Raw genomic sequence first — 25,845 nt, 5'->3', positions numbered from 1 at the left:
AAGTAAGTAACTTCTTCTTTCTAGTCAATCAGCCTTTGATCTCACATCCAGATCTGATACATTCCTTTCCATCCTTCTTTATGGCAATGGACCTCTTAATCTGGTCCCACTCAATTATTTTTAAATCAACCCAACCTTTCTACAAAGCTAACATTGTAACTTCTTCCTTTTGCAGAGGGTCAGGAATAACATGATTCCATCACAACAAACACAGGGTATTTCTGTCAGGCCACCATGTAGCCAAACACAGGGTGGTCGCAAATAGCAACCTGCCTAACTAATACACATTGAACAGGGCATTCTGTGAGCCCCTGCTACTGGAGATTTTGCAATGAGAAATAATAATACATCGGTTGCAACACAAAATTAAATAATGGTCACAGAAAATCCGTGCACAGTTTGCAGCCAGCTTTTGCCACCAGTCTTTTAGTACAGCTGCTCCTTAATCTCTTCACACCGTTCAACTAGTTTTGCTTTTCTTTCTCTAGCTGTTCTCTTTTACAAATACCCTGATTAATCTCTTTCACTATTAACTGCTTGCCTTATAATTGCACAAGTTATGTAATATTTTGCAATAACTTATACTTTTATTTACCTAACTGCTTTTGACCCATTGCACTGTCAGTGACTTGCCCATGGACGTTTTCAGCTCCTCTGAAGCCTCTGCTTCTCACCACAGGTTGACCTGATGTCCCATGATCTGATCACACAACTTCTACGGGTTCTCGCCATTGAAACTAAACTGGAAAAGGCATTCATCAATACTGATCCGACCGAACTGGTGCTCAGTGGCCTGGAGGCCTTCTCCTTTGACTACATTGTTAAGTGGCCCCTGTCACTTATAATAAACAGGTGACTTATCGGAAAAAGCATCTACATCTTTTAAATTTGAAATAAGATTGTACTGCTGATGATGACTATTTAGTACTAATTTTGTGTTTAAGGAATGTTTGATCTAAGATGGAGCTAGCGGGCACTTGTGCACACTCTCCAATATGGGGATCCCTGTAATTTCTGAAGTTTGTACCTGTACCATAATTCATGAATGATAGTGGGAGAAAGAAAAGGGCAAACTTGGTATTCATATTTATGAGAACTGCATTTGAATACTGTATTTGCATACATGTTTTAAACATGGCTAGTCCAATGTTGTTGATCAATCATTAGTACATTTTGTGCAAAAGTATCTCTGTACTCAAGCTGTCCCCTGTCCCACTTTGATTTGCACAGGAAGGCCTTGACACGATACCAGATGCTTTTCCGGCATATGTTCTATTGCAAGCACGTGGAGCGGCTGCTGTGCAACGTCTGGATCTACAACAAGGCTGCCAAGCAGGTGTCTCTGCACGCTGCCAAATGGTAAATTAGGTTGGAGCCTCTGCTTCAGGAATTGTGTACAAGCTGACATGAATGTTGTCTGAACGGTATATAGTCTTCGAGTGTGTAGTGTAATCTTCCATGAATCCCGCTCATGCTGGCACGGGCCTGTCTGAAGCGTATACTGTTTAGGGAATGTGGGGCAAACGTGGAGGAATCCTGTACATGGGACGGATATGTCTTCTCTTTGTAGTATGTAAGTGCAGTTGTATGGTGCAGTGCTGTTGAAATCCTTGACTTGCTGGTTGTGGCCTCTGGTAAGGCAGTTCTGTCTTTGTGTTGGTCAAACCTCTTTTAATTCCACAGCTCTGTGATTCCATTCCCCAACAACTATTAGATTGTTACCTAAGCACTTGCTCACAACACCTGTTTCTTTTAGTGCCTATACAACTCCACTGGTTAAACTGTCGCTGTATTTCATGCATTTGTTGGTTATTTTAGCCGTTTGATTGAATCATTTGCACTGTTAACAGTGAATAGGGCCACTACAATCAAGTTTAGTAATTGAAGCCTCAGTAAATATACAGTCAGGCCTGCTCTGTATACTGCAGGTGACCCTCAGATTTATTTCTGATATATTTTGTCTAAGTGTGTTTTCCAGCGTATTTCTTTTGTGTGAAATGAAATTGCATCTCAATTATTTGGAAAACAGAGGCATTGTTAGTCCTCTTTCTCTGCTGCTTTTGTGTAGTGCTGTTCTCATTTCCTTTTTATTTGCTGTTCTTCTCAATAAAACCATGTCAGGCGTATAAGGAGACTTAATTCAAGAACAGGTTTTTTTCTAGAGACTAATGCTTGCTGGTGTGCCTCGGCGAAGATCACAACATGAAATGGGGTGTTCTGTACCAGAAGGTGTGAGGTTGAAGCCTGATTGACAGGGAGGTAGTAATGTTTTACTATCTGTATTTACACAGGAAGTTGAATAAAATACAGAAATCCTTTGGCGAGTTGGTCAGCTAACAGTGAGAACAGTGGTTATAGTGTCACCTAGATTTCCCTCCAAATAAGGTTGGAGAAGGAGATTTCCAACTTGGTTGTAATGTGAAGGCCAAGATGCATTCAAAGTGACAGTAACAAAGCCTTCTTTGACTGGCTGCACCAGTATGCGTTGACTTCATTTGGGGTTGGCAGTCGGGATGTACTTCTCATTCTGTTGCAGATCAGTACTTTCCACAATTGAATTTTTAGGAGTCGAGCAGACACCAAACAATTCTATTTTTTTCCTAATTCGTATTCTTCTTCTGTATCCAGCATGGGTATAAATAGCATGAACCAGACATTCAGTTTCTATTACATGTGTTTAATGCCACACTGTAGTTCCTCCATTTGCTTAGGCAAATGCTTAATTTTATTCTTTGTATAATTCAGGCTTCATAATTCGTATATCAGTACTAAACCGTGAATTTGTTATAGCCATTGGTTTTAATCAGTGACTTATTTAATTCTACAGTTGCCCAATTTTTTTCTCTATTTCATAACTGGTAGTTTATATGAGAATGTTATTTTGGCAAGATTATCTTCCTGATACATGTTGTTAATATTGTGTGTTGGCTCAAGTTTAAAGCAAGCGATAACAAGAGCATTTGTCTCGAAGTGACAAACATGGTTTAAAAACATACATCATGTAGGAAGCTGGCTCTGTATATACTATACCCGTGAGGTATAGTGTGCACAGAGTTCAGTGGATCCCCAAAGGTAGGCAGAGGTAAAGTTAGATAGCACCTCAGTCTCTATTTGTGGTAGTGTGGTCAAGCAGTCAGGCAGTATCAGGACAGTGTTAAGCATTTGTTCTACACACTCAGTCAGCAAATGAGTTCACACACTCAAAGACTGAACTTCAGACCAATTGTTTATGTATAAAAATATTCTTTTAGTTATTTTATTTTCTAAAACCAAGCAAGCAGCCCACATTTTCCTTCTTCTTAATTTTTGTTTTGTTACTTTCTCGGTCGATCTGTACTAGTCTTCTACTCTCGCTGACAACTCCTTCCTCTCCTTACTGGGATAGGTGTAATACTGGCGCCTGACAGAGCCGTTTTCCAAGGAGATTGCGCTGGACACAAAAGCAAGTTCAAGTTGTCCCCGTTGGTCCCGCAGGCAAATATTTTTGAGAGAGAGTGTCCATAAACGTCTTGCTGGTTACATTTGGGTTGAGAGAAGATTCAAACCAAAGACATTAGATATGGCCAAATTGTTCATAATAAGAAGCCCTGATGAAAGCCTGTAACTGAAAAAACGAGGCTAGAAACGCGTCGGCAGACATAATTAATTGGTGCCTTCGAATTTAATCAAATAGATTGTTGTGTAGAAATCATGTTAATTGAATTTTTGACATTGAATATTTGTTCATACACATATATATGCACTAAGAAAGATGATGTGTTGTGGAGTACATATATATGTGATGTATATGGGTCAAAATTGTCTTTGATTTATCTACATGTTTTGTCTCATGAGTTTTTGTAAAAATGTTAATGTTTCACATTGTCTAAACACAGTAATGTCATAAATGTTGAACGTTTAGTATTATATTTTTGTTTAAAATGTGTTGCTCTGAAAAAAGAGAATTTCCACAAAATAGTTTTTTAAATATTTGAATAAAGGGTAAAATAAACAACCCGAACCACTAAAAGTAAATAGTGTGGTGGCTTGGAAACGAAGAAATAGGATTCCAGGTTTTTCTTGTTAAATTCATTCTTAAAAGGCCCTACCCGGGTCCTGTCCATTGGGCCTAACCCCTATTTCAGTCAACTCTTTGTATTGTGGCATCCCCGCCTATCAACTGCGACGTCTTCAGCTGGTCCAGAACAAAGCTGCCAGACTCCTCTTTCACCCACCAAAGTGGCAGCATGTGACACCTATTATGAAAAACCGACACTGGCTCCCCGTGGCCAAGAGGTGTGCTTTCAAGCTGGGATTTACTATCTTTAAAGCCCTTCATGGCAATAGCCCAGCTTTCTTCTCTTCTAGGATTCAACAATATGTTCCCTCCTGGAATCTGCGCTCCTCATTTAAACCTGCTAGTCACTACCTCTTTTAAACATAAGTAGCATGGAGGCGGGGCGTGGCTTGGCGACTGGCAAAATGGCCGCACACTAGTGTAGCTCGGCGGGCCACTTATTGATATCCTACAATATCCTGTCCCAACCCGGTCCATCTCGGGTGGAACACTGTCGGATCTGTAGCGGATTATGCCAGGCTCCCGTTTGGTGTAACGGCTGTTGCTGGGCGCCCCTGCATAGTGAGCCTACGGAGCAGCGTCTCGCGGACCGCATGGTAATGGCGGCCGAAGCTGCGGAGGCCGAGCGGGGAGACTGCTTACCGGGGTGCTCATTCTGTGCATCGATGACAGGCGGAGAGACGCTGGCGGCCTGGAGACGCTCCGTTGGTGCAGCCTGATAGTGTGGGGGACTAGCTGAGTGAGTGCCGGCCCTCGGCGGTGAAAATTGGAGCGCCCGGCGGAGGCCGCGGGGGAGACTGTGGGGGCGTGTCTCCCGCAAGCGGCTGGATTTGTGGCCTGCATCGGAGCCACGCTTGCTCCCTGTGGTGAGTCGGGTGTCGACGATTGCTCTCTTACGGCGCGGTGCCCCCGGGGCATCGGGAGTAACGAAGACGTGGTGGAGGCAAGTACCGCAGCGGCAATTAGCGAGGGCCTTGGAGGCTGAAGCGCTGCATCGACGACTACGTGGAGGTGCACATTGACCTCTGCGTGTTCCACCAGTCTAAAGGCCTGAGAGCTGAGGCAGCTTAGCGTGACTGGCATTTAGCTGGAGCTTGGGAGGCTTGAGGACTGTGGCTTGTGAATACTGAGCCTGAACCTGTGGGATCAAGCGGGGGAGGTGCTCAGAGTGTGCAGAAGCACCTTTGGAGCCCACTGAGCTAGTGCTGGCCTCCGAGAAGCATCATTGCGCCAAGTTCAGCGGGGAGCCTTCCGGTCAGCGCTGGTCATAACCTACAGTAATCAGTGGGATAGCTGTCCCCTACATAGCGTGAACTGACCTCCTCATTTCAGCTTGACAAGACTGGCTATATCAGGCGTCGCTATGGGCAAGTCCGAAAAAACTCAGTCAAAACTTACGTTTGAGCAGCGCAAAGGTGGTAAGTCGTCGCAACAGTTCTCCTCTGATACAGAACTTGATTCATCAATGCCGGTGCCGACGGCCTTAGAGAAATCGCTGGCCGCCATCCATGCTAGCCTTCAAGCCATTGGTGGAAAAATTGAAGCGTTAAATTGGCTGATGGATCACTTCTCCTCTAAGCTTGATAAGCAGGCTGCGAGACTGGGCGAAGCAGAGCAGCGCATTTCGGATGCGGAAGATGGTCTGCAGAAGGTCAGCTCGAAGCAATCAGACATGGCGAAATTACTTGCAGTGATCCAGGCCAAGAATGAAGATATAGAGGCGTGCTCGAGGTGCAACAACGTACACTTTTTAGGCATACCGGAAACCACCAACGTTGGCCGCCTTGAGGATTATCTCGAAAACCTTTTGCGTTATGTCTGTGGGGCGGAATTCCTGTAGCCCATGTTCGCAGTGGAGCGTGCGCATCGGTCCTTGGCGGTGCTCCCCCCCCCCCCCCCCCCCCCCCCTGCTCCGGGGACCCCGGCACGGCCGATAATTGCCAGACTGTTAAATTACAGAGACCGCGATACGGTGTTAACCATCACGCGCCAAAGGGGCACCATTAACCGGCAGGTAAATACGCTCTCCTTCTTTCCTCATTTTACGGCCACGGTCCAGGCAGGGGGCGTAAGGAATTCCAGGAAGTGAAGAAGATGCTGATGCAAGAAAAACTTAGATACGCCATGCTGTACCCGGCGCGACTGCGTATCGGTGAGGCAGCTGATTCTAAGATTTTCACGAATCCTAAATTAGCGATGGACTATGCTAAATCACTGCACCATCAGAGCAGATCTCCTGCTCACACAGATGACATTGATGACTGACATTGTGTGTACGCCAGGAAGTCTCTGTTTGTATAGTCTTTTGTAGCTTCTGCTGGACAAACCCTCATGATGGTCTATATTTTGGGACAGACGAGACACAGGACTTCGTACACATTGAGTGAGCATCTGTGCGCTCGGTTGAGCTGGATTGAAACATAAGGGGCAGAGAAGGCGGGGTTATTGAGTGCCTTGTTTACTGATGTATCTTATGATGTTAATGTGGAAATGCCGATGTGTACTGTTGAGATTTGGGACTCTACTGTTGCTTCTCATTAGAATACGCCTCATGTGAATAATGATGACATTGTTGGCTTTGACGACTGCCTGGCTGATTAATGCAGAGTTCGCAGGTTAGAGCGACACCTGGGGTGCGACTGAGGTGTGGGATTTGATGTATCTTAGGTTGCCCCTCTACCTCACATGATTAGGTGAGGACCTGCGGCTACGATCCCTCATGGGCACGACCAAGCTGAGGTTTCATTCAATTTTGGTTTTGAGGGGGCGGGAGTTGTATGTGGGGTATGTCTTTGGCTTGTTGGGGTTGCTGAAGTGGGTGGGGGGAGGTGGGGGGTTTGGGTTTTTTCAGCCTGCAGTACATGGGGTGTGGTTGGATCGTGATGCGCAAGTGGGACAGCCAGGCGCCATACTACTGGGTAATGGTATTTTGTGGAGATAGGGGCAACGGGCGATAAGACCATATGCATAACTTGGACTATGAGAGGGCTCAATTCACCTCGTAAGATCAGACAAGTTCTCGCTCACCTAGATAGGCATAATTTGAAAATAGCCCTTCTCCAGGAAACTCATTTGAGTAAAACTACTGAAACCACTGTAGCAAGTAGATGGGCGGCATATAGGCTGGCTTCCTCGTATTCCACCTACGCCAGAGGGGTCCTGATTTTGGTTAAGAGAGGAGTAGAGTTTACAGCGTTGCGCACTAGCACAGACACCGAGGGGCGCTGGGCGATGGTGCAGGGCAAATTTGGTCCCACTCTTGTGACAATAATCAACATGATGTATCAGCCTTCTTACAAATGCTCAAGGTTTTGCGGTCCTGGCTGGAGGCGCCGCTCCTGTTGGGAGGAGACCTGAATACACGGGCTACAAAGAATTTTGGATCGATTTTTAAATTTTTGTAAGGACCGGGGCATGGAGATCAATGTCCAAAAAACTAAGTATATGGTCTTCAATCCCCGTAGATCCACCCATCCTGGCCCCCACTTGAATGGAGTTCCACTAGAAAGAGTTCAGGAATTTGAGTATCTGGGGGTTACTTTGAACGAAAAGATGCTCTGGGGACCTCCTTTAACTAAGGCAAACCTTAAATTAACTCAAACTTCGGGGGGGCTGGCTAAATTCTTTAGAAATACGCACTATAAACCTCTAAGTCCTGTGATAGAAATTTACAAAACACAGTTAAGAAGTGCTACTCTTTATGGTGCGCAGCTATGGGGCTATTCCAACATCAACTCGATTATGACTAACGAGAACAAGTTTCTCAGGCGAATAGTTGGGCTCCCAGTAAGCACTACTTTAACCCCACTGCGCTTAGATTTTGGCGTCAGACCTATCCCTCATGAGGTTGGTTGTAGGCCACTCCTCTATTGGCGAAGGATATGGACAACTCCTGAACTAGCCATATTTAAAAAAGAGTTAATCGAGATTCTTAGTTTACCTGGGAGTGGGAGTTATCCGTAGATAGCCTATATTAAACAAACTTTGTTCGCTTTAGGCTATGGTGATCTTTGGGAAAATCAGAGTACTACTTGTTTTAGAATCACACGTAAGAAACTGATTGGAAGATATTGGGATGTGCACTTGAGGAATTTGTACACAGGCCCCGGAGTTGGTACCAGGACATCTTCCTTTCTGGAGGTTAAATGCACATATGCCATTGAATCTGTGCTTGATGTGATTCAACCAACTCTTTCTAGGAAACTCTTCCTGCAGTTTCGACATGGATGTCTCCCGCTCCATGCTGTGACAAATAAATGGACAAATGGTCTGCAAAAGGGTTGTCCTGCATGTACTGCCAAAGAAGAGACTGACATACATGTGCTGTTCTTCTGTGAGGGTTATCGTATAATACGGCAGTATGAGCTAATTAATTTATGCAGGAATCTGGGCTCTCGTCGATGTATGGAAGTATATAGACTTTTAAAAACAAACACTGATTTGCCCATTGTTTATGCAATCTCTAGGTTTCTGTATCGCATGTGGTGTAGAAGGGCAAAACTTCTCAAATCCGTTATCATCCCATTAACTACTATTACTACCCAGCCTCAAGTGGAATACCCACTGATTTGGTTGGTGGACCCCGTAAAATACCTGGGGGTGTGGCTTCATAGAGAACCGGGAGTGGTAATACGGGGAAATTACGGGCGCGCCTACACAGGTTTGGTACAACAGATAGACTGCTGGGCTGGCTTGCCGTTTTCCCTGGCTGATCGGATTGCGATAATTAAGATGATTGTCTTTCCAAAATTCTTGTATCTATTCAGTAATATCCCTATACCACTGACTAAACACATTTTCAAAACATTACAGACGCAGCTACTACGGTTGGTATGAGGAAACCTGCAGCCGAGGCTTAGCTGGCGTGCGCTAGCGCTGCCCTTTGACTTGGGTGGCTTTGCCGCTCCAGATTTCTATGCGTATTACTTATGTGGGCAAGCGCAATTCGCTTACTTCTGGTTCAAGCCGCACAAATGCATACCGCATGTGGCGGTGGAGGAGGGGGACGCCCATCCAACACCTTTGTGTGGCATTATCACTCACACTGACCGACAAACGCCTAGACTAGAAATCAACACGCTGGATGCCACTATTGCAGCATGGCAGGAGATAGGGAAACGCACGCAGAAACTCCCTTTGTATATGCTTGCGATGCTTATTGCTGGTCACGCAGCTTTGTCCATGGCACAAGAGCATGGTCCCCTCACAGCGTTGGGAGAGGTTGGAATCACGACGCTACAGGAACTGTACCCTACAGGGACATACATTACGGGTGCGGGGTTAGCATACATTCAACATCCCACACTATTGTTTACATATACTTGCTATATATTACGCTGGGCCATGCAGGCCCATTACACATCCTTCCATAACGAACCAACGCCACTGAAGGCCTTGCAATTGGTGATAGAGGCCCCTCATCGAAAAAAGATGATTACCAAATTGTACAAAGCGATTCAGGTGGACATTCCCAGAGGTGTGGACCGCAGCTTAGAGCATTGGAACTCTATGATCCCCCCCCTATTACAGAGGAAATGTGGGATCATATTTGTGCATTGACAAGTCAACTGACGTCCAACAATAATTTGCGGATAATCCACCTAAAATGTATACACCAGGTCTACCAAACACCTGCCAAATTGAATAAAATGGGCTTACGTGATTCAGATTGTTGCAAGCGGTGTTGCCAGGCAGGTGCGGATTTTTTGCATCTTGCGTGGGCGTGTGGTCGGGTGAGTGAATACTGGCAGGGAGTCCTGACTCTGGTGGGCACTATGGCTGGGGTAGAACTGCAGAGTACACCATTAACGTCCCTTTTAGGGTATGTACCTTGGATGGGGACAGGATGTGAACAGTGCTGGGCAGATTTGTGAGGGTGTCCTTGTTACTGGCCAAGCGGAGGGTGTTGTTTACTTGGGACAGCCGTTTGAAACCCAAGACCGAGCTGTGGTTAAAGGACATGGTTTACTGCTGTGAACAACTTGAACTGTATGCCGAAGAACTACCGGTTCCGGTCCGGCCCAAGGACATATGGGCTCCTCTGAAGGAATACTTTTTGGCTCAACAGGAACTGGACTCAGACTGAAACTACATTAATAGATGGGAGAGGCTGGGCATTTGGCCCCGTTGCTATAATGCACTACTGTTACTGGGGGTGGCGCTGGATTGTTTCTTTACTGCACATTGACTGAGGGCTAATATGGTGCATGTATGGCTGATTTTATGTTGGGGGGGATTGCTTGGGTTTCTTTTGTCATCCGTCTTTTCATTGTTGTCTCTGATATGTTGGCCGGCAAAGACGGCTGTATAATGGCTGAAATGACTAATAAAAAAAAAAAGTAGCATGGAGGCTCAAGATTGGCTGTTTTAGCCCTACAATTTTGGAACTCTCTCCCCGTGGAGTTGAGATTGGTAATGTCCTACGCACAGTTCAGAAAACTGCTTAAGATTCGACTGTTAGCCCAATGATATGACATTTAACCTCAGTTTCATGATATGACATTTAACCTCAGTTTCCTGTTATCAGCTTTCTGCCTCTTTAGCGCCATGAAACCGCTTGGTGCACGTTTGCTTTATAAAAGCTTTTAACATAACATAAAATAACCAAACTTCTCAGTTTTCAGTGTAGCCATTATGGTGCTGTGGAGTTCGTAATGACAAACTTCCAGCACCATATACTCCTAATGGCAGCACTGCACTTAAAATGTCTAAGAGTGGACTTAGACACTGTAGGGGTAGAGGGTTCATGCACCTGTACCTTTACCACTGGTATAGTGCACCCAGCTAGAGGGGTGACTGACCTATGCCAGGGCAGTAGGTTGTAGGCATGGCACACAGAGATGGGTGCCATGTCGACTCTTCACCAAGACATGCAGCCTGTAAAGGCAGTGTGTGAGTGTGACAGCCCTTAGAGGCCCTCTCTGGTCACAGTGCCTTGGGTACCTGTGGTACCATTTACCAGGGGGTGACCTGTGGTCAGAGATGCCAATTGGGTTTAGGCTTCAATGCAGTTTTAGGGAAAAAACATAGGCCCTCTGTACCTGATTAGCAGGAGCCCAGGGCACACTCAGTCAAAGCACATCAGCAATTCAGCAAAAAGTGGGGGCAACCATGCCAAAAGAGGGCACTTCCTCACACATCATAAATATGGTGGAATTCAAGAATTGTGAAGTGTTAATTACCTAGATTTTATAGAACAGTTTTGTTCAAATTGTGGGTTGGGTGCATTTGAACTTAAACATGCATACCTTTGTAACTTTAATGTGATCTGTGTACGTCATCTGTTGTAGTGTCATGTAAATATCTGTGCCTTCAAGGTTAGCAGTGCTACAGAGAACGTATAAGTAAAACTTAGTCTGTTCCGTGTGTGCGTGTGTAATCAAGAACAATGCACCATTTCAGCAGCCTAAATTCTGCCATTGTAATTCATGTGGCAACACCTAACTATTCCTGAGCTTTGGTGTAAACAATGCTGGTCGTTCACAGTTTTATTACACATTATGAACTATTCTGTTCTTCTTTTACCTGTGTTGTCCAATCTAAACTGCTTGCAAATTATCAGGTTTTTCACGATTCCACACATTTCAACTGTCTTATAAGCATATATTATGATGGATACTTCTAAGCACAGATTCCTCACCATTAGAATTGTCCTGACTACCAGGCTGGATCCATAGAATTCTGTAGCCACACTCTCATATTCCATCCAGCTCCATTGTGACTTCATACCCTCTGAAAGTAAGATGAGGAATTTAATTTAAACAACAACCTTATGCATGCCAATGTCAGCATTTTTGTTTCTTCCTGCACCGTTGACTGTAGACCTAGAGCTCCGTTCCCAACTCGTAGGTCTTCCAATGACTACCAAAATATTTTTAGACAGTGAGCTATGGAAGATGTCTACCCCAAAAACGTCAGGATTGTTCCATGCCTAGTATGCAGGAAGCAGCGGTTGGTCACGGACCCAGTACCCTTTGTTTCTGTTGTTTGGGTTCCTGCCATGACTCAAAGTTGTGTGCCAAGTATGCCCTCATGCTCTGAAAGCCGATCAGAGTGCGAGAGGGGAAACGCTGTGTTGCCGTGCTTAAGAAAAGGTTGCAGTGAAACAAAAAGTCATGGTCCAGGTTGTGGAGCTGTTCACAATCTCAATCAAGCGGTCTGTCCAATATGAAGTCCCGTTCTAAGCCTTCCAGTAAGGCAAAGTAAAAAATGTACCATAAGCACAAAAAGAAATCGGAGTTCAAACCCATCCCAACACTCAAACATCTAGTGGGGGCATCAATCAATAGGTTATTTGCTCCCAGTGTTTCCTAACCCCATACAAGGCCCACATCTATTGCCTGAGCCCCAAATTCCCTTGGCCTTCATTGATCCCACAGCAAATGGAAGTCTTCAAAAGAGCTCTGCTGCAAATTTTCCAGGATGCTAAAAGCTCCTTCTGGTGTGCCCTTTGGCCCATGAGGCTGCAAGGCCCCTCAGTTAGACTTCTGCCGGAAGGCCCTCTGCTTGCACCAACTGACCCCTTGGTACCTGATACTGGGCCCGTACTGACTCTGGTCCAGACTTCTACTCTGGCTCCAAGGCGCTCATTGGTTCTTTCCATGCCGGAGGCTATACCTTTCTAACTGTGCTGTGCTTGACACAGTTTCGATGCCAGTCTCTAACACCAAACCAACATCTTCCCACTACAGACCTTTATCGACATCTTCCCACTACAGACCTTTATCGCTCTACAAAATTACTAAAGCACACAGACACATTCTTCTCCTCAGTCTCTTTCGTGACGCCAGTATTACCAGAGTCATTATACAGTTCTGATTTTGACCTGCTCTAGGCATACCTTACGACCCTCACAAATGTTATGGTTCTGAGAAAATGGATAACCTGCCCCCCAACCCCACAATTGCACTATATAAGGGCTATACCTAGACTTGCAAAATTCCAGTGGCCTAAATACGTCCCAGAGACAAAGCTGGACTCTTCATCTGGGCCACCAGCAAAATAAATAGCCTTTTTCACAGCAGCAGTGCAAGGAGCAGCAGAAGTATTGGGCTTACAATTGCCTACGCTTGAAACTATGCCAGGTTTGTTGACTGAAATCCTTCAATCAAGCCCTAGTTCATCTGTGCCAATATTGCCATTCAATCAGTGAGGTTCTCAAAGACACTCTAATTACTGCTTGATCTAAGCAATGCTCGGCTAGCTGGCTGTTGGTTGACCCCCTGGGCAGGTGACATAAACCAGCCCCCAATGAGTCCAACTTTTTGAAAGTAAACCATAGTCTTGAAAAACGATGGTACAAAAGTCAACTAGTAATACCATTTCAAATGCCTTCCTGATCAATCTCCCCAGATAGGTAATTGAAACATTGATGATTTTGGCAACAAAACGTTTTCCTCAGTTAGCTTAACTGTGCAATCCTTAAGTGTAGTGTGCCTTTTGGACAGTTACCCATGCCTTTTGGGACATGGTCATTGATATCTTAGTTACAAAAAAAGGAGTATCACCACAGAAAATCATAGATTCTGAATGGGATGTGTATTTGAGAAAAGGACAATTTTTCCTTTTGTAAAAAAAAACCCTCTCACCAGCCTAGTAGTGACATGCTTCATCATTGGGGTCCACCCTGATGACCGAGTGCCATCAGGGTGTGTTGCGACACCTGAACTACAGTGGAGCTGGTTGTTGTGAGTGATAAGTGCAGAAAATGTTAAAAATTGTCCTGCTATGATTTGGTTGGAAAAAACATTATTTGCAAGCTACTGGACAATGTTAAAAAAGGGTGTTGAGATACTTAGTAGGTGATTATGACCATGAGTATCTATGTGAGTGGTCACTGATATCTTGCCAGCCTCTCTGCCACATAGCGTTCATATGGGATTGTTTGGGCCAAAGTATATGTTGTATGCTGGCTTGGACAACAAAGATTGTAGAGGCAGTCACATTGGCATCAGAGTTATGCTTGGATCATATGCTTCAATGCAGTCAATTGGATTTTTATGAGATGTTCAAGCATCCATACTTCATGGATGTGCCCTTAGACGGATCAAGACTGTTCATAGACATGATTGACTTGGTTCTTGAATGAATTAAAGAAGGGTGCAGCACAGCACAATATTTGGGGTTGTTTTCACCAGCCAGACCATTTCACCAGCAGTAAAGAAAATTCAGGGGCTAATCAAGAGACCTAGCTTATTGGCAGCCTCCATGTTTCCAGTCTGTGCAGCAACACAATCGATTCTTTCCATGCAGAGGATGCAGTGGTTGTCAAGTCTTTTCACACCAGCAAGAACTGCAACTTTTAGCTCCTCCTCCCTTGCTGTAGCAGTTTCCATGCCACTTTGATTTGCCCTCACATATCCACAACCATCTATTTGTGGGCAGTATACAACATTTCCTTCCCACCTGGAGATCTATGAATGAAGGAATGTGGATCTTTGCAGGGTTCGAAGGGACACCTATAGGCTTAAAGATCAACAACAGCCCCCCTTTGAGCCACAATCAACTCAGCCGCTAGACACATCACAGGCTCCAAAAGACACTGTCACATCTCCCCTGACCTTCGTGCCCTCAATTGGCTACCTCTCGAAGCCAGAATCCAGCTGAAAATTAGCTGCATGACACACAAGGCACTGCACCACAAAACCCCGAGATATCTAGCGGAGAAATTGGTACCATCGGGTGGTATCAGAACCACTAGGAGTTCCGATAACCTTCTACTGAAACCACAACAATTTTCCAAGAAGAAAACATACAACCGTACCTTCTCAGGAATGGCACCCAGGATATGGAACGCCTTGCCCCCAGACATGAGAATGAACCTATCCATGACATTTAAAAAAAGAAAGAAGTGAAATCGTTTCTTTTGGCCAAATTCACTTGAACTATTTTATACAGTTATGTATATATGTGCTAATCTATATTACAATTTCTGTATTAATCTGACTCCTAGTATTTTTATGCTTATGTCTACCACCTATATTTGCCCTGTAAAGCACTTTGATACCCACAAGGTCTTGTTCGCGCTATACAGAACATTCAAAGTAAAATTAAAATAAATGAATAAAGGCATCAAAAAATTGAAAGGCGCTTTAGTCCTGACTTTTTAACAGAATAAATCCATCACAATTGAGCAATGTATTTTGAAAATTGTTCAAAGGGACTGCTCCCTGCCATACATTGCTTCCTCACCTTCCCCCAACATCAGAGTGAATTTTGTAGGATCACTCCGCTATCTTGATACAAGAAGTCAGTCTCCCACAGGCCAAAGGTGCCAGTGAACAGATGCTGGACCCTGAAAGGAGTGAAGTCTTCTATTTGCACTGTTTCCTCATGCTGAAGAAATATTGAGCATTGAATTCTAAGGAATAACACATTCAGTTTGCTCACTCTATCTCAGATGCTCTCTTCTCTAGACCCTGGAGACTAGGAGATGCCTCTGGACTTGAAGGACACATATTTTCAGACAAATGTCCTGCAATCCCGCAAGTGATATATGTGTTTCATGCTGGGGTCAGAACACTTCCAGTTGACCATGCTCTCTTCTGCCTTACCGGAGCCCCCTGGGTTTCATAAAAGTGAGAGTGGTGACCACAGCCATATTCTTTTGTTTGGGATACTTGTATTCCCATAACTCGACACCTGGCTTCTGAAGGTGGACTTGCTGCAATCAGCTGCAGAACACCTCCAGAGAAAGGGCCCTGCTTTTTTCTCTTGGGGTTTAGCTTCAATGAGCTAAAGTCCAACCAGAGCCTTATTCAGTGAATTCCCTTCATAGGTCTATCCTGAACCTAATGTAATTCAAGGCCTTTGGCTGCCGGGACATTTAGGATATGGTATAGACATTTTGGGCTCTGTCCTGGGGCTAGGAGTGGAAGGTTCCCTTTGCTTCTAGCCTCGTGCAGACTCCTCATGCAAACACCAGATTGCTTCTGTATGCATTTCCACCTCTACCTCTCCTGCCATTAGTTCAGGGGAAAATCATGACAGACTGGACCCAAGTCATCTTAATATCTCCAGACTGGGCTAGAAGAGTATGGCCCCTAGAGCTCCAGGGCAAGAAATGTTTTCCATCAAAGTGATGACCCCTTTGCCATGGCCTCCTGTCACATCAACAGAAGGGGAGGGCAAAGCACCTGAATCTCCAAAACTTAACCGTTCATGCATGTTGATTGATAGGCAACATTTGGGTGCTTTTAACTTATTACCTGAAGGGGTAGGTGTCATTCTTGCATCCAGACCTCTGTAAAAGAAGTCCATGTACTTCAGGCACTGGGAGGAGTTTGGACCTGATGTAGTGTGTCATCTTGATCCCCTGCTGTCCAAACGTGTTGATGTGTTATTGCTTGTTTTGTTGGCCTAACCATACGTTTCAGAGTGCACAGTTGATGGTCCTTTTTTGCTTTTTTATGTTTGCCTGATTTACCCTCTCTTTTTAAGTCACCTCTTGTGACGCATTTTCTAAAAGGCCTGAGTCAAAACACTATCCCAAAGCCAGTCTTCAAGCTATAGTGGAACTTGAACCTTGACCTGAAATTTCTTGTGGACATACAGTTTGAGCAGATGCACAGCTGCTCATTGCAACCCCTGACATTTAAACACTATTCCTTATCACCAATACATTGGTGTGCCACATGAGCAAACTGCAGGTGCTGCCAGTGCAATCTCCTTCCATCACCTGAGATTGCTTTGACCTTCTACATTGACTGCATGAGAGATCATTGTGTGGATGATCAGCTCTTTGTATTTTTTAGCCGAACAAAGAAAGGCAAGATGGTGCAAGTGAGAACACTGTCGATGTGGATTATCTTCTGTATGAACATCTACACACTAGCCCAGAAGTAACCTACAAACGCCTACATGCTTATTTCACCAAGGCCAAGATCCCTACAACAGCACAGGGTATGGTTCTGAACATCTGCCAGGCTGCCAAGTGGGTGTCTGTGCACATATTTACAAAGTAATACTGTCTTGATAATCCGGAACATTGTGAGGGCATTTTGTCCACCTAGCCCTGTCAGACTTTCTAATCTGAGTCCCCACATCAGACCCTCTCCCTTCGAAAGTTGCTGCTTCAGTAGATATTCTAAAGGAGATAAAAGTATTCAACAGAAAAAAAGGTCACTTACCTTTGGTAACACTTTTGTGGTGAATATTCGATCTAACCTCAAATTCCTATCTGTTGTCTGCCCTCCCCGTTATGTAGAGCGGACTTCGTAATAAAACATAATAATTCAGCACATTGTCACCTTCAGTTTGCTCAAAGGGCTCCTCGTTTGAGGGCGCAGAAGAGGGAAGATCAAGAAACTGACGTGAGCACTTAGATGCAGCTCCACTCTGTCTCTTCTAGGAAGTATAGTGGCACCACTGTGCCATATGACTCCGCTAACAGCACACAGCAGGGTTGCTAAAGAATTCCCCGGATCCAGATGGGTGCTTGGTACTATTCTAAAGGGAAAAACCTGTGGTAAGATAGAGTATTCACCAGAAAGGGATTTTTCAAATGTAAGTAACTTATTATTCGAGTACTTATCTTGTTTATGCACTTCAGTCAGTGTTGGAGATAGCCACTGTGAGTTGCGTTGTTCATTGTATATTTTGCCATAATATGAATATCCTTAATCTGGAAAACCTGGAAAATATATGTAGTTTATCTGTGATGCTTGCAATCATTAGCTGCTTATGCAAGCATATACATCTATGTATTATATTCTAGTACCTATTCAATTTCCAGTGGCATTTTAAGTTAACATTAAATTGTGGGCATTTCTTCCTTCTTCATATCTACTAAGAGAAATCTTATGTTCACTAGTGAATACATATACACTCATTACATAACCAATGTATTTAATTAAGTTGGATATCCTTGTGGATCTGCTTGGAAATGTATAAGTCACTTCTTTTCATCCAGTGTTATACATCTCTAATTTCTAGAGTATGTATGGTGGGGCTGTGGACTAATCAGGGATCCAGTATTTGTTTTCTCTATATTTGTTTCCATTTGGCTTAGCCTTAGTTTGCTTCGTCTCAGCTTTTCATGTGAACTTTCTATATGGTCTGGGGCGCTAGGTGGCGCCAGACCAAGATGGCCGCACTGGTGTGAGGCTCCCGCCGGATCGAGCACCTTTCCCCATCCTTCCATGATCCTGACCGGTGTTATTCGTTCAAATATCGCTGCATAGTGACCGGGATACGGAGCTGCGCACAGCGACACCTCTATTGCCGGGGGGATCCGGCCGGCTGCAGAGATATCGCCCGACAAACTCGGGGCGGGCTGCTGCCTTGGAGAGGATGATTCCTGACGCCGGCTCATCTCGCCGGGACTGACCGAGGCTTCGCGGCCTCTTCGCAACCCCCGAAGAAGGCCTTCCTCCCCGGGGGCTCCGGGGCACCTGAGAGGCCGGAAACACCGCCAACGTTGGAGCGACCCTAGCTGCTGCTGCCAGAGGTGAGAGACATCAGCGGATTGAAGTTCCCTGGCGCTGCGGGCACACTGTGCCGCGATTGCACCTTGGAGGGCCGGCCGTCAGGCATGGACTGGAGCCCGCCATTTTGTTGACTGTGCCGAGATCTCTGTTTGTGGGGGGGCATCGGGCAACTCTAACGTCAGCCGCAAAGCCACGACACCTACCACAAAGCCGCATATACTCGCCCGGCTGGGGTAGCTGCGTTCCCCTTTCTGCTGTCCCCTGGAGGGCCTCGTCACTGCAGTGGCCCGCTCCGTCCATCATTGCGCCGGCCACGTTCCCCCCCCGATCTCCCTGCAGTGGGACATTAAGGGAGGGCTTCCCCCCCTCGGAGCGGGGCGACATCCCAGCTGATAGCTAGTGTCTGTTGGCTGGCTGCCGAGCTCCTGTGTCTCACCCTGCTGAAGTACTGGCACGAGTCAGCACAGAGCCTAGACAACCGGTGGCCATTGCGTGGGACCTTGGTCCGCAATGTGCCTGCTTCCCGCGTATTGAGCCCGGCTCGCGGATTGAAGAGGTGGTGCGCCTTGCAATATACACGGACCAGTTGATTGTGGCTTGCTTTCCCCCCCCCCACTGAGGCGGTAAATTTGCAGAGGAGTAACGTACTGGCTGAGACGAATAGACGCCCACCCCGTACAGGCTACACCTGCTGACGGCCGTCTTCCTTGTTTGCTGGTTTATTCTCGAGGGCCTACCCCGCAGCGACACTTGAAGATCTCCTGGCTGCCTCTGCTCCCCCTATCACTACATACTCTGCTGACACGCTCCTGAGGTCCATTGCGGCCCCTATGACTTTGAATGAGGGAGATTGGGCCATGGTCTTGCACACAATTCATTTTACCCATCGCAGGACCCGCCTGAAACACACAAGATTACCCCGGGAGGCCCTGGGTCCCTACCTACTCAGCTCGGTGGGCGATCTTGGACCTGCTGCGCATGACCTCTCCCTCCTCCTGGGCGTAGAGCCGTATCCCGCTCAGTCATAACTCAACAGCGGGGGGCACTTCCTCATCACGCTTGCGGAATTCTACTATCCGGGAGCCCCCATCCACCTGGAGCTTGGGAAGCCTGACAGACCTCAACCAACGCCCCGATTTCCCGCTCAGCCTGCATCAGCCCCCCTCATCCGCCTGAACCCTCCTGAGAGCTGGCGGCCACTTCTTCTACTGCATCGTGGACGCCTAGGTGAGAAATGGGTCGCAGCGATGCCAGGCAGTCAAAAATCCCATTTGAATCTAAGAAAACTTCCAAAACGACGCCGGAGGGGGAGAGCAGCCCTACCACCTCGGCCCCTCAGGAGGAAGACTGGAAAACGCTCTTGTTAGGAATGAATCAAAGTCTGTCAACAATAGATTCCAAAATCGACACCATAAACACTCGCATGGACAGCGTCGTGGCAAAGCTGGAGCATCATGACACTCGCATTAAAGAGGCCGCAGACAGGATTTCGACACTGGAAGACGGAGCTACCTCTACCAACAGACAAGTCACTCAAATGGACAGGCTGCTTAAAATAATAGCGGACAAGAATGAGGACTTGGAAGCGAGATCCCGCCGTAATAATGTCCGTATTGTAGGCCTTGCGGAATCCACCAACACATGGAAGGTGGAGATCTTTGTTGAAAGCCTGGTAGTGGAACTGTTTGGGAAAGAATCCTTCTCCTCACACCTCATCGTTGAGAGAGCTCACAGGTCTTTGGCCGCTCGCCCTCCTCCCGGAGCCCAACCCCGTCCCATCATTGCGCGTTTTCTAAACTACAGAGACCGAGACGCGGTGTTGAGACGGGCGAGAGAACTGGGGACTGTGAGCTATGGCAACGCAACGCTATCCTTTTTCTCCGATTTCACCCCCTCGGTCCAAGAAGCCAGACGCAAATTTGCAGGAGTTAAAAAGAAACTTCAGGCACAGGAGATCCCATATACCATGCTATATCCGGCAAAACTAAAAATCTCTTATCAGGGCAAGCACCATTTTTTTCAAACTCCGCAGCAGGTGGAAGATTTCCTAAAGCAATGCCGGAAAGAACAGAACAGGGAAGAGGCAGCACGTCGACGCTCCAGGTCACAATCACCACAGTCCCAACAGGACTGATCTGATGTACTGTCATGCTGACCTTCGGGTCAAAGAGGTCCCTGGTCGCTGATTAAGCGAAGACGGATACTTATGTGTACTGGTGAGAGATGCATGTTCTGCTTTATGTGTAACTGGTCTATGGTATAATTAAGTGCTCGATCACCCACCTCCGTCCCGCACTAGACGACCGGGGTCAGCCTGGCTGACTGTGGATGTAAGTAGGGAGGTGGTTGGCAGGTCTGGTGCCCCTAGTTTCTGGCCCCCTATGGGTGAACCCCTAACATCCCCTCCCCTCCTTAGGGCGGGGGCATATGTAGTACTCTTTTTGTTTTTGGTTTTGTTTTGGTTCTGGGTGGGTGGGTGGGGACCATGTACCCGGCCAGTTGGGGTTGCCGGTGTGGGTGGGATGACATTCCAATCTCATGCAGTAGCTACTGAAGCATCAGTGACGCATGTTTGGAACTGGTCTAGCGGGGGGATTACGAGGTGGAACTGTTGTCTCTGTGAAGTTGATTGTATTAAGATCTGTGATGATGCATCTACATGCTACATTACTATTTTTTATTTGTTTGCATGGGTGACGTAGCGGGCTCGCAGCCGACACAGCAGTTTCGGCTGGTCTCATGGAATGTTCGGGGGCTGAACAATCCGCGCAAGAAGAGACAGATTCTAGGTTACCTGGACAGGCAGGGGGTGTCAATTGCCATGCTTCAAGAAACACACTTAAGGCCAGATGGTTCCCCCCTATTTGCGTCTAGATGGGCCTCATGCAGGGTGTTCGCCTCTTATTCAAACTATGCCAGAGGGGTGACAATCGTGGTCAGGCGAGGGATACGTTTTATACCTGCTGGGACCGAAGTAGATTCAGGTGGTAGATATTGAATGGTCTGGGGAAAACTATACGCGCATGTAGTCCTCTTAGCCTGCTATTATGGCCCCTATACTGATGGCACAACCGCGCTTCTTATGATGTGGGGTAAAATTCAAACATTGGGCATAGGACATGTCATTGCCAAAAAGGGCTACGGAATTTCTAGATGCACTGATGATGTTGTTTATTATGTGAACTTTGATGTCATGCTTACGTGTTACAAATTTCTGTATTTTTTGGGATGGGTGACGTAACAAACACACAACCTGTCCAACAGCTGCAACTGACTTCATGGAATGTACGGGGACTTAACAACCCGAGGAAAAAAAGACAGATTTTGAGTTACCTGGATAGACAGGGTGTGTCCATTGCCATGCTCCAAGAAACGCACTTAATGTCAGGCAACCCCCCCTTGTTTGCATCCCGCTGGGCCTCTTGTAGAGCATTTTCGTCCTATTCAAATTACGCTAGGGGGGTTACGATCTTAGTCAGACGAGGGGTGCACTTTACTCCGGCAGGGACTGAAGCTGATGCGAGTGGCAGATATTGCATGGTATGGGGCAGACTTCATTCACACACATTCCTCTTTGCATGCTACTATGGGCCTAATACAGATGACCCAACTGCACTCCTTACACTCTGGGGTAAAATTCAATCAATGGGTATTGCTCACGTCATTCTGGGAGGTGATTTTAACACCGCACTTCGGCCAAGTATGGACAGATCCCACCCGCAGGCCGCGCACTACACGCACACGCAACGCACTCCATCAGACATTGTGGAAGAACACCACCTGATTGATGCTTGGAGGCATGCACACCCTTCTCTCAAACAAGGCACACACTCCTCTGCTGTACACTCTACCTGGGCACGCCTTGACTACGTATTTTTGTCAGCTGGTTGGTCAGGGCCTCACACCTCGCCCGTACCTTCTCCGATCACTCACCAGTACTCCTGTCACTACGCATCCCTCTTGATGTTTCCTCTTACTTAAACTGGCGTCTCAATCCTGCACACCTAACTGATTCGGCCTTTAAGGCGGAACTAGAACAAGATATAAAAGACTTTTTTGAGCGTAACATATCGGTGTCCAGTCTCACAACAGTCTGTGAGGCCTTCAGGGTCACCGTGAGGGGGTGGTGCATTGCTAAGGGGGGAGGTGTCCTCAGATCCCTACGAGATGAACTACACAAACTTGAACTAGAGCTACGACAATTGGAACGTGATATAGACCACCCCACACACGGCCACACATCCAAAGCTCAACTTCGGGAGAAACTAAATGAATATGCAGAGTTATCAGAGAAAGAATGTAAGTTCCTAGGGAAAACACACACTGCACTTAGATATGGTGAGTGAGACGGGCCGGGTAAGGCGCTAGCGTCTGCTGTTAACCCCCCCCCCCCCCCCGATACCACAACTACATTGCCACCCTACTGGATGAACATAATGTGCCCCAACTGAACCTATCAGAACAACTCAGGGTCCTTACTGATCACTACTCTAAGCTTTACACTTCTCAGAGATCCACCCTGATCAATTTAAATACTTACTTAGACGACACTGCGCTAGCATGGCTTGGCCCGTCACAACAGAAATTCCTACACCATCCAATCGAATTGGAGGAAATAACGGATGCCATAATGTCCATGAAATCGGGCAAATCGCCAGGTTCGGATGGCCTACCAATTGCTTTTTACAAGGCCTATATACATGTTCTGGCCCCGATCTTACAACAAGTGTACTACACGGCTCTAGAGGAGGGTATTCTGCCGACCACTATGCGCGAAGCCCTTATAACGTCACTGTTAAAGCCGGGCAAACCGCCGGAGTCTTGTGACTCATACAGACCCCTTGCCCTCTTGAACTCGGACATTAAAATATTGGCAAAAGTACTTGCATCGCTCCTCAACTTACTGATGGAACGGCTTGTACTACCAGACCAAGCTGGCTTTGTCCCAAACCGTGCGACTTCCCATAATCTGCGAACGCTTCAGGCAGTAATACAAGACATCAACCCCACATGCGAGGCGGCCGCCATTTTCCTCGATGCCACGAAGGAATTCGATTCCCTAGAATGGGACTACCTCCTGGCGTTACTGGAACGGATGGGCTTTCCGTTTAGTTTCCTTGACTGGATCCGATTACTTTATCTCCAACCCCAGGCCTCGGTGGTGTTAAACGGTTCCCGTTCCTCCCCCTTTGAAATTCACCGGGGCACACGGCAGGGATGTCCGTTATCCTCGGTCCTATTCGCAATTGCGATTGAACCACTGGCAGCCAAAGTACGCCAACACCACAATCACCGCTCTCTCATATATCCGGAGAAGCAATTACTTATCGCATTATATGCCGATGACATGACCCTTTATGTGCACGAGCCTCAGGAAAACCTAAACCCCTTGCTGCGCGAGATTACCAAGTTTGGGGGTATTGCGGGAATTCACATAAACTGGTCGAAATCAGCTCTGTTTCCACTGACTGATAGGACTATACAATTTCCTTTGGATTATCCCTTGATTTGGGAGTCGGATGAGATCAAATACCTGGGCATCAAAGTGACTCGGAACCGTGAAACCCTCATCAGGGCCAACTACGGTACAGTTCTAGATAAACTGACTGACAACGTGACTAGGTGGATTCATCTCCCACTATCTATGGCGGGACGTATCTCCCTGATCAAAATGGTAGTATTACCTCAGCTGCTGTATCTTTTTACAAATGTCCCGTATAATCCAGGTGCCCATTTTTTCCGGGCCCTTAACTCACAAATGTCACGTCTCATCTGGGGTGGGAAACAAGCTCGGATTGGCTTGAGGACGCTAATGCTACCCTACCACCAAGGGGGATTTGATGTGCCCAACTTTCAGCGCTACTATGATTGTGCACAGGGTCACTTCGCAGCATATTGGCTTCATCCCCCTCCATTCATGGCGCACTTGGCTGTTGAAGATGGCTATATGAGACCAGAACAACCGTCGGGCTACCTCTACTCAGGTGCCAAGATAGTGGACCGTGATCCCACCACAGTGGACTGTACGGTGCTTGCCTGGAGGCGCCTAGCCGAGGCCATGGGAACACCGTTTCTCTACTCACCTCACATGACCCTGGCGCATGATCCGAGACTGAGTGTAAATTGTGAGGAACTTGGCCGTAAAATGCTCACGAGGCTAGCAATCCACACATGGGGAGACCTGTATCTCCAGGGCAGTTTCCGCACATTGGCGCAGTTCTTTGGAGATGTCGCCCCCTCGGTCATGGATAAATTTTTATATGCACGACTAAGACAGGGCGTCAAAGCGGTCACCCCCCCACTTTAGGATGAACCAGACACAGTGGCGCCCCTTCATGCCCTGCTCCAGTCAGACACCCCGAAACATGTTGTCTCCATGCTTTACAAACATACACAGGCAGCCCCATCTCCCCCCTCTCTTAGAGTGAGACGAGAATGGGGCGGTGATCTAGACACACCACTGTCGGATGAACAATGGGAAGAGAGCTGCGCGCATACCGCTGCAGTGACGGGTAACACACGTCTCAGACTGGTCCATTATAAATTTCTACATCGCCTCTATTACACTCCGGCCAAACTGCACCGCTTTCGCCACCGGGATGATGACCGCTGTTTACGTTGCAGGAGCGAGGGGGCGGACTTCCTACACCTTGCGTGGACGTGTCGTACCGTGGCGAATTTCTGGGATGAAGTGTTTGCGGCCTTGTCGGGCATGGTTGGCACGACAGTGTCACCTTGCCAGAGGATTGCTTTATTGGGGCAGGCATGTCCTGCGTTGAAGGCTCACCGTACATTTTTCACGCTAGGCCTCCTTCTGGCGAAACGACTGGTGGCGCGGTCGGGCACCCAAATTCAAGACCTGGCTGACAACGATGACTACATGGCAGGACCAACTGCATAATTATGCAGAGCTTTTGCCGCATAAATCACGGCCCAGAGACATATGGGGTCCCCTTACGGCGTACCTTCTCCGGCTTCAAGCCAGTGCCCAGGCCGAGGACGATACTGAGCAACAAGAGGACACTTCTGCGATACCAGGCCCTGAACAGCGCCCCTAAGTGACGTCACCTATCAAATCCACCTCATTACATATGCCTTGCACATTAGATGTAACATCATAAGTGGTACTACATACCAGAGCCCCTGCAATGCTATATCATCACCCGCTATACACCTGTGATATTAGTGTTATACATCTTACACTAGCTGTAATGGTCGTAACAATGATGAAATAGTCACACTCCCTGTTTCCTAGTTGCGGTCCCCTAACCCTAAGGACATACACTTAGCATGTCGTACTAATAGACAACATCTAGTCAAGTTCATTACTTAATCATTAGTCATATCCCCCCCATGTTCTTT

The 25,845-nt window shown here is 46.8% G+C and overlaps 1 protein-coding gene across 1 annotated transcript in view; it reads left to right on the top strand.

Annotated features, from left to right (window-relative positions):
* The window catches only part of TUBGCP2 (tubulin gamma complex component 2), a 465,124-nt gene that overhangs the window by 342,902 nt on the left and 96,377 nt on the right, over positions 1–25,845 (top strand). The window contains exons 12-13 of the mRNA XM_086921996.1: positions 680–852; positions 1,231–1,359. Of these exons, the coding sequence (XP_086778122.1) occupies positions 680–852; positions 1,231–1,359 (302 nt within the window). The remainder of the gene's footprint in view (positions 1–679; positions 853–1,230; positions 1,360–25,845) is intronic.

This window comes from Lissotriton vulgaris, chromosome 5 (assembly GCF_964263255.1).
Source record: "Lissotriton vulgaris chromosome 5, aLisVul1.2, whole genome shotgun sequence".
NCBI lineage: Eukaryota > Metazoa > Chordata > Amphibia > Caudata > Salamandridae > Lissotriton > Lissotriton vulgaris.
The sequence above is the reverse complement of the archived record's forward strand: the minus strand, read 5'-3'. Positions and strand labels throughout refer to the sequence as shown.